General features: G+C 38.7%; 1 protein-coding gene across 1 annotated transcript; it reads right to left on the bottom strand.

The window, feature by feature from the left end:
• Positions 1 to 7,095: 7,095 nt before the first annotated feature.
• On the bottom strand, positions 7,096 to 9,544 carry LOC308311833 (transmembrane protein 17A-like; the record flags this gene model as incomplete). Its single annotated transcript, XM_080758609.1, has 3 exons — positions 7,096 to 7,421; positions 8,004 to 8,117; positions 9,500 to 9,544. The coding sequence occupies 3 exons, from the start codon at positions 9,542 to 9,544 to the stop codon at positions 7,113 to 7,115; spliced, it is 468 nt and encodes a 155-aa protein (XP_080614735.1). The 3' UTR covers positions 7,096 to 7,112.
• Between the last annotated feature and the right edge of the window lie 657 nt (positions 9,545 to 10,201).

Below are 10,201 nucleotides of genomic sequence, written 5' to 3'. Positions count from 1 at the left end.
GGTCCACCAACGCAATTAAAAAGACGTTCCATCGCTCTGTTCTCAAAAAAGCGTTGGCTGCAGCTGTCTGGCTGCATAGAATGGAGATTAATATTATCTACAGTGCTTCTTTTCTCCCTGAAGGCACCCTGGGACTCTGGAAGGAGCCCTTCAGGAATGTCTGGCCTTTGTCCGTTGTCCGTTGCGAGTCACTGCAAGGAGCCGTTATTCCCACACACAGATTAATCACTGCTTTTTCTTGTCGATTGTTGCAGCACCTGGGACCTAACGCAAAGACCTGGCTTGTGGGGATGCTGAACACATGCAACCCATCGTTTTTTTCATTTTTTCATTTTTGTCAAATCATCAAAAATGATGAAAAATGGCGCGCTATAGTATGCCGTACGATATAGGCTATAGCCCATGGTCCAAAATGATGAGAAACGAGGATAACTTTTTTTTTTTAAATTAAAAAAACATGGGCTATAACCCATCGTTTTTTTCATTTTTTCATTTTTGTCAAATCATCAAAAATGATGAAAAATGGCGCGCTATAGTATGCCGTACGATATAGGCTATAGCCCATGGTCCAAAATGATAAGAAACGAGGATAACTTTTTTTTTCAAAATTTCAAAAAACATGGGCTATAACCCATCGTTTTTTTTCATTTTTGTCAAATCATCAAAAATGATGAAAAACGGCGCGCTATAGTATGCCGTACGATATAGGCTATAGCCCATGGTCCAAAATGATGAGAAACGAGGATAACTTTTTTTTCAAAATTTCAAAAAACATGGGCTATAACCCATCGTTTTTTTCATTTTTGTCAAATCATCAAAAATGATGAAAAATGGCGCGCTATAGTATGCCGTACGATATAGGCTATAGCCCATGGTCCAAAATGATGAGAAACGAGGATAACTTTTTTTTTTAAATTTCAAAAAACATGGGCTATAACCCATCGTTTTTTTCATTTTTTCATTTTTGTCAAATCATCAAAAATGATGAAAAATGGCGCGCTATAGTATGCCGTACGATTTAGGCTATAGCCCATGGTCCAAAATGATAAGAAACGAGGATAACTTTTTTTTTCAAAATTTCAAAAAACATGGGCTATAACCCATCGTTTTTTTTCATTTTTGTCAAATCATCAAAAATGATGAAAAATGGCGCGCTATAGTATGCCGTACGATATAGGCTATAGCCCATGGTCCAAAATGATAAGAAACGAGGATAACTTTTTTTTTCAAATTTTCAAAAAACATGGGCTATAACCCATCGTTTTTTTCATTTTTTCATTTTTGTCAAATCATCAAAAATGATGAAAAATGGCGCGCTATAGTATGCCGTACGATATAGGCTATAGCCCATGGTCCAAAATGATGAGAAACGAGGATAACTTTTTTTTTAAAATTTCAAAAAACATGGGCTATAACCCATCGTTTTTTTCATTTTTTCATTTTTGTCAAATCATCAAAAATGATGAAAAATGGCGCGCTATAGTATGCCGTACGATATAGGCTATAGCCCATGGTCCAAAATGATAAGAAACGAGGATAACTTTTTTTTTCAAAATTTCAAAAAACATGGGCTATAACCCATCGTTTTTTTTCATTTTTGTCAAATCATCAAAAATGATGAAAAACGGCGCGGTATAGTATGCCGTACGATATAGGCTATAGCCCATGGTCCAAAATGATGAGAAACGAGGATAACTTTTTTTTCAAAATTTCAAAAAACATGGGCTATAACCCATCGTTTTTTTCATTTTTTCATTTTTGTCAAATCATCAAAAATGATGAAAAATGGCGCGCTATAGTATGCCGTACGATATAGGCTATAGCCCATGGTCCAAAATGATGAGAAACGAGGATAACTTTTTTTTCAAAATTTCAAAAAACATGGGCTATAACCCATCGTTTTTTTCATTTTTTCATTTTTGTCAAATCATCAAAAATGATGAAAAATGGCGCGCTATAGTATGCCGTACGATATATGCTATAGCCCATGGTCCAAAATGATAAGAAACGAGGATAACTTTTTTTTTCAAAATTTCAAAAAACATGGGCTATAACCCATCGTTTTTTTTCATTTTTGTCAAATCATCAAAAATGATGAAAAACGGCGCGCTATAGTATGCCGTACGATATAGGCTATAGCCCATGGTCCAAAATGATGAGAAACGAGGATAACTTTTTTTTCAAAATTTCAAAAAACATGGGCTATAACCCATCGTTTTTTTCATTTTTTCATTTTTGTCAAATCATCAAAAATGATGAAAAATGGCGCGCTATAGTATGCCGTACGATATAGGCTATAGCCCATGGTCCAAAATGATGAGAAACGAGGATAACTTTTTTTTCAAAATTTCAAAAAACATGGGCTATAACCCATCGTTTTTTTCATTTTTTCATTTTTGTCAAATCATCAAAAATGATGAAAAATGGCGCGCTATAGTATGCCGTACGATATAGGCTATAGCCCGTGGTCCAAAATGATAAGAAACGAGGATAACTTTTTTTTCCAAAATTTCAAAAAACATGGGCTATAACCCATCGTTTTTTTTCATTTTTGTCAAATCATCAAAAATGATGAAAAACGGCGCGCTATAGTATGCCGTACGATATAGGCTATAGCCCATGGTCCAAAATGATGAGAAACAAGGCTAACTTTTTTTTCCAAAATTTCAAAAAACATGGGCTATAACCCATCGTTTTTTTAAATTTTCAATATTGTCAAATCATCAAAAATGATGAAAAACGGCGCGCTATAGTATGCCGTACGATATAGGCTATAGCCCATGGTCCAAAATGATGAGAAACAAGGCTAACTTTTTTTTTCAAAATTTCAAAAAACATGGGCTATAACCCATCGTTTTTTTTTTTTTTCAATTTTGTCAAATCATCAAAAATGATGAAAAACGGCACGCTATAGTATGCCGTACGATATAGGCTAAAGCCCATGGTCCAAAATGATGAGAAACGAGGATAACTTTTATATTTCAAAATTTCAAAAAACATGGGCTATAACCCATCGTTTTTTTTATTTTTGTCAAATCATCAAAAATGATGAAAAACGGCGCGCTATAGTATGCCGTACGATATAGGCTATAGCCCATGGTCCAAAATGATGAGAAACGAGGATAACTTTTTTTTTCAAAATTTCATTTTTTTCACCTCAAAGGTGTTTTCACTTAAGTCTCTTCATTCAGACTATATTCATTGTTCCTTTTCTCTCAATTCAATTGCCAAGAAGAAAATGTCTGCACTGTTGCTTTAAGGAGATACACAGACTCAACTTTGGTGCGATAGAAACTTAAAAGGCAGTGAACCCTTGTGCTAATTTCTTCAACGAGCTTCCTTGTTTAGCACTGTCCACTTGGCTTTTACTAATCGCAACCAGTCCAAACAGTACCTCCTCGTTCACAGCGTGTGCTGTGTAGCTTTGTCTTCTAGGTGTTCTGTCGACGTCAAGGAGCCTTCACCATCGTAGTGTAGTGTTCTACTGTTTCGCCCATCCATCGCACGAGACTCTGAGTTCCTTTTTTACTGCTGTTTATTAACACCACTGTGCTGTAAAACACCGTAGAACTGACGTACAAAACAAAAGACACAAAACATTTACTTAGGACATATTGTTACATTCAGATAATACATACACCTTCACAAACAAATACAATACTGACCACTTTGCCTGCTTGCACATGAATGGGGGGGGGGGGGGGGGGGGTCGACTTGGATCCTTCAGTCTTTTCTCTTCTTTTCTCTATTTTACTTTACTTCATTTCTTGTACTTAACTTAACTTTCTTCTGCTTTACATTTTACAGTTCACTTTACTTCGTTCACTTCACTTCTCTTAGTTTACTTTACTTATTTTGGTCTACTTTGCTTTCTTCCTTCTGCACAGAGCTCTCTCTCTCTCTCTCAGTGATCTGCACAGTACACTCTCCTTCAATGTAATGAGACTTCTGCCCGCTCTCACTCACAAACGGGTGTAACCAACAAGCTTAATTACCCAAACACAGATGCAACCAAGACACACAATGGGAAACCCACAACATATTGAACACACTTAGAGCGCCCCCAAGAGGACAAAATACAGAAATAAAACCACCATGACATGGCAGCAGTAACACCATCGCACAGTGGTATCAGACCAACCACAATCAGCCAGCCCTCAAACCAAACCCTTCGACCTAGAAGAACTCAAAACTGCAGCACCTGGGACCTAACGCAAAGACCTGGCTTGTGGGGATGCTGAACACATGCATGGCACAGAAAACCATCCCTTCTGTCTGGAAAAAGGCCAAAGTGGTTGCAATCCCCAAACCTGGCAAAGACCCATCATCCCCAAAGAGCTACCGACCCATTTCACTCCTCTGCATCAAGCTTTATGAGAGGCTGCTACTCCAACGCCTCATGCCACTCAGACATTGTGGCAGTGATCATTGCTATTGAGTGTGTGTCCAGTAAGTGTTAAATAACTATAGGCCTATTGTGACAGTAATCATTGCTATAGACTCTAATCAATGATCATTGCTAAATAGTAACAGGAATATTCCTGTCTCTCCAGCTCTTTAATAAATAGAAACGTTTTTTTTTTAAATCAGGTAGGTGACAAAATTTCTGCCAATCAGGAGCAAGTAGCTATTTATGAGCTTAATGTTCCATAATGTTCATAATTTGGTGACAGTGAACATTCAAGCCTTGTTTCTTGGTGGTGGTGTAGAGGGAAAATGGAGGGGGCCTAGTACAGACCTTGTGGAACATAGTCCACAAAGTAGAGTTTAAATGGTTATTAAAACACATTAAAAGCCGGGGACGTACCAAGCAGATGAGGGAGATTTTACTCTGAAAAGCCAGCAAAATATCCCCCCAAAACTATTTCCAAACTATGAACTCCCATTCAGTCCCATAGTATCAGTCCCATAGTAACAGTACCTCCCATTCAGTCCCATAGTAACAGTACATCCCATTCAGTCCCATAGTAACAGTACCTCCCATTCAGTCCCATAGTAACAGTACATCCCATTCAGTCCCATAGTAACAGTACCTCCCATTCAGTCCCATAGTAACAGTACATCCCATTTAGTCCCATAGTATCAGTCCCATAGTAACAGTACCTCCCATTCAGTCCCATAGTAACAGTACATCCCATTCAGTCCCATAGTAACAGTACCTCCCATTCAGTCCCATAGTAACAGTACCTCCCATTCAGTCCCATAGTAACAGTACATCCCATTCAGTCCCATAGTAACAGTACCTCCCATTCAGTCCCATAGTAACAGTACATCCCATTCAGTCCCATAGTAACAGTACATCCCATTCAGTCCCATAGTAACAGTACATCCCATTCAGTCCCATAGTAACAGTACCTCCCATTCAGTCCCATAGTAACAGTACATCCCATTCAGTCCCATAGTAACAGTACCTCCCATTCAGTCCCATAGTAACAGTACCTCCCATTCAGTCCCATAATAACAGTACCTCCCATTCAGTCCCATAGTAACAGTACATCCCATTCAGTCGCATTCACTCCAAATTCACTCCCATTCACTCCCCTTTTGTGTCAAATGTCTTTGTGCTCTGATATTATTTTAAACACTCTGTGGCTGACCCTAAACCATGGTCTATTAAAAATTATTGGAATAAAACATTTTGCCTAAGTCACTTACTGCAGAAGTAATTTGGCCTAAATAACGTTTATAATTGCCTAAGTTAAAATGGCATTGGCCCAAGTCATTTTATCCTTGCATGTTACATGATTGACATACACCTTTAGTTGTATGTCAATAGTCATATTTTTTGGAATTGAAATAATTAAGAAATATAATATATTCTACATTTGGCACAGTTTTGTGTTTCCTGAAAACCTTGAAAAAATGACTTAGGCAATTAGTTTAATAAGGTGACGATATTTAAATTTAAAAAAATCAGGTAGGTGACACATTTTCAGCCAATCAGGAGAAAGTAGCTATTTATGAGCTTAATGTTCCAGTTCTAATTTTGTCTGTTACATTACAATTCCACTTGTTTAATCTGTATCCTGACTGCGTTCCTAATTGGATAAAATTCCAGTTTCAGCAAATCATCAAAAATGATGAAAAACGGCACGCTATAGTATGCCGTACGATATAGGCTATAGCCCATGGTCCAAAATGATGAGAAACGAGGATAACTTTTTTTCCCAAAATTTCAAAAAACATGGGCTATAACCCATCGTTTTTTTCATTTTTTTCAATTTTGTCAAATCATCAAAAATGATGAAAAACAGCGCGCTATAGTATGCCGTACGATATAGGCTATAGCCCATGGTCCAAAATGATGAGAAACGAGAATAACTTTTTTTTCCAAAATTTCAAAAAACATGGGCTATAACCCATCTTTTTTTTTTTTTTTTTCAATTTTGTCAAATCATCAAAAATGATGAAAAACGGCACGCTATAGTATGCCGTACGATATAGGCTAAAGCCCATGGTCCAAAATGATGAGAAACGAGGATAACTTTTATATTTCAAAATTTCAAAAAACATGGGCTATAACCCATCATTTTTTTAATTTCAGCCTCTCCTATGCCCAGCTGCGTGTGTGTGTGTGCGTGTTTGTACCACAATTATTTTGCAATGGCAGATTTGTCTGGTTTCCAGGCGGATGTGGTCCTATCCTCAGCACTCTGGGCAAGACCTACGCTGTAGAGTAAAGCAAAGCAAAGTTATTTGTTTACCCAGGGAAGTGGACTAAGCTCGAGATGCTTGTTACATACAGCCACATACCCTGCTCATAGAACATTTCATGGTAGGGGTTCAATGCCTTGCTCAAGGGCACTTATAGGTTGTGAGTGACCAGGCTATATTCTCTTGGCAGTATGAGTAAGGCTGGGACCGAGGCGATATACCCTTAAGGCTCATACATTGTCTGGAGTTACGGTGGTGAGGTGACCACCAAACTACAACATGACGTCACTGAGGTGACCACCGAACTACAACATGACGTCACGAGCCGCGGTAAAGAGCAAACCACCGCCACCGCTCCAGCCCTTCTCTGTTTTTACTCACCACCGCTCAGCGTTATTTCAGCTCCGGTGGTCAGCTCACCACCGAAGTGGTGGTCACCTCACCACCGAAAATCCAGACTATGAATAGGCCTTTAGTGGTACGCGGCGGGGCGCAGCGGCGGCATGGGCAGCACGCTGAGCCTGCGGTGGTACGGCGCCATCAGGCCCTCGGCCCTCAGGCTCTGCACCTCCAGCTCGCCCAGCTGGCGCAGGTGGAACAGTACGGTGAGCTTGTGACAGGATCTCCGCCATCAGGAAGGCGAAGTAGACGGCGTGCACGGCCCTCTCCAGGGGCAGGATGAGGATGGCCTCGTCCGTCAGGAAGAACAGCAGGACGGGCAGCTGGAACACGAAGGACAGGAGCCAGAACGCCGCCAGCTCTGGCACCTGCATGAGAGAGACGGGAGAGTTAGACAATTATTGAGACCTCTCTAATTGATTCTAACGTAATGTAGCCTTATTGTGCATACTCAGACTCAGACACAGACACACACACACACACACACACACACACACACACACACACACACACACACACACACACACACACACACACACACACACACACACACACTTCACAAGTGTAAATAATGTATTTCTTGTTGTTTTTGTTATTTTCCATACCTATGTTTGATTACTTTGTCTTACTATTTGTATATTACTATTTGTATATTAACTTTGGTGAGAACCACATATAAGCCCTCCCTGGGTTTCTTTTCATCTTTGCTCCCCAGAAGCAAAGATGAGTTAAACACGTTTTCTGTGAAAGAATATATATTCAATGATTTGCACTCATTTTCAAGATTTTTCAAAAATAGAAGATCTTACAAGCTGTGCCACGGCTTGAAATAATGACTAAAACCACTTCAGCAGGCTATATACATTTCGACCATTTGAAAATAGCCGATCTACAAGCTTCACAATGCCTCTCATCGCGACGCATTGTGTGACCCAGGTAGGTTTAGTTACCTTCTCTCCGAGGTTGCCAATGTAACCCAGGTAGAGTCGCCCCACTTCCACCACACTGAGGAGAACGATGCCCGTCACAAGGAGGGCCTGATAGTAGCCAGCAAGGTAATGGAACTGGAAAGAACAGAGGCAGATTAAGAGTGATTAAGATCTTTCTTTCTTCTTGTTTTTTAAATGTCGTTCATATTAAGGTCAAATGCACAAGTGCATGTCTCTCTCTCTCTCTCTCTCAATTCAAATTTTCAATTTCAAAAGGCTTTATTGGCATGATAAATATGTTCTACATTGCCAAAGCATACATACAACAAAACAACAACATTGCGCACACAGAGACAACAACTCTCTGCGCACACAGAAACAACAACAAACATCCCAACAATAATGAAAAACAAGCAATACAGTAACAATGAAAATAAATTAACAAACATCTACCTCTCTCTCTCTTTTGATTGAACTTCACAAAAAAAGTGGCACAGTGGCACCTATTTATACAAAAGAATGCTAAAAGTTTAGCCCAAATAAGACAGCAAATTAATGACCCTGTTCAGACAGATATCCCTAGTCAAAAAGTCCAATAGGATTCCGATAGAAAAAATCCTATTGGAAATCCAATTAAAAAATCCTATAAGAATTTGGAACAAATCCTATTGGATATTTTCATATAGGATTATAATCCTATAAAAAAATCCAATAGGACTTTTTCTATGGGATTATTATCCTATAAGAAATTAAGACAGTCCGACAAGCATTAGCCCGACATGCATATACAGTACAGAGTACAGTATGGAGGCGTGGGACGGACGGACGGGAGATGCAGGTTTTCATAGTAAATGCGACCTATGGTAGCAACAATATCTCAAACTTATATAGCGCCCTTTCTGAAGCAACAAAAATAAAAACAACTTTATTATCCCATACCACCAAAACCTCAAATGTCCTTTTGACCATAGTCCAATACCCTCACACAATAGTCCACATTTCACATATAAAAACCTGTATTCCAATACCTCAAAATCTCGGCCACTCCCTCACTCACACTCGGTCACTCCAGCATGGTGGTTGGTGACCTGCTGAAATATGTGAAAATCGTGTAGACAATCACAATGTCAGTGTCTGCTGATAAATGAAACGTAACAATTTACATTGAGTAAAAAACCTAGTGGTATTTAGGCCTTGTATTTAAAGATCTCCATAAAGTTGTGTGAGATCGATGGTCACATATTTCAGCAGGTCACCAATATCACCGTAACACTGACCGAGTGTGAGTGAGCAAGTGGCCGAGATTTGGGGTATTGGAATTTAGAAGAAACATCAAGCAGAACCCGACTATGTCGGGGGAGAGAAAAATAGAGAGACAGAAAATACAGGCAATAGTAGTAGCAATAGAAATAAACGTAATAGTGTAAGATAATATATAGTATAACAATGTCAGATAATACAGTATATAGTGGAATAAGAATGTTAAGATAAAATACAGTGTAGTGGTGTAATATAACATGGTAGCAGCGCATGGTTGTGATCTGTGAGGAGGCAGAGTCCATAGTCACATAGGCTCTGTGAAGAGGGTTACAGCAAAACATAAAATGGAGAGACAGTGATGGTTCTAATTTTACCATTATGATGAGAATGTTTTTATTTTATATTTATAAGTGAATAATGTAAGTCTGAACCAGGACCTTAAATTAAAATATGTCCAGACCACCATAAAAATGTAATGGAAAAACTCCAAATAAAGTATCCTAATATAGGAATATAGGACTGTCAGTTTAAGACAGTAAGAAACATTTTCAAAAACCTTAGGCCTAGTTGTCAAATATAGTGCGCTGTCAATTTAAGATAGCACAATGGATAAACCTTTGAGAGAACTTTGAATGGAACCAAATTAATCGGTATACATTACCTTTTGCAAATGAGTGAAATACCCTTTGAATAAAATCCTTTAGTCACCTTAACCAATCCTAGAAAAACCCTTTGAACACAATCCAGGCAATGGATAAAACACCTTGTTAAAAGACCTTTAAAAAGTAATTGGAAGAGGAAGGAATTCAGACCACACCGAATTATAAAGTTTAGGGGAATTTATATAAATTGATTCTCAGTGAAATGATGTTACAGATCCAGACTTGACATAGTGTTATTCCATGACTGAATCACATTATTCCACAGTTTTACAACTTAATATAGTAGGGACAGAGACC

This window comes from Protomyctophum bolini (genome assembly GCF_963924005.1).
Source record: "Protomyctophum bolini genome assembly, chromosome: 24".
In the NCBI taxonomy this organism is placed as follows: domain Eukaryota; kingdom Metazoa; phylum Chordata; class Actinopteri; order Myctophiformes; family Myctophidae; genus Protomyctophum; species Protomyctophum bolini.
This window is presented reverse-complemented; position numbering and strand designations above follow the sequence as displayed.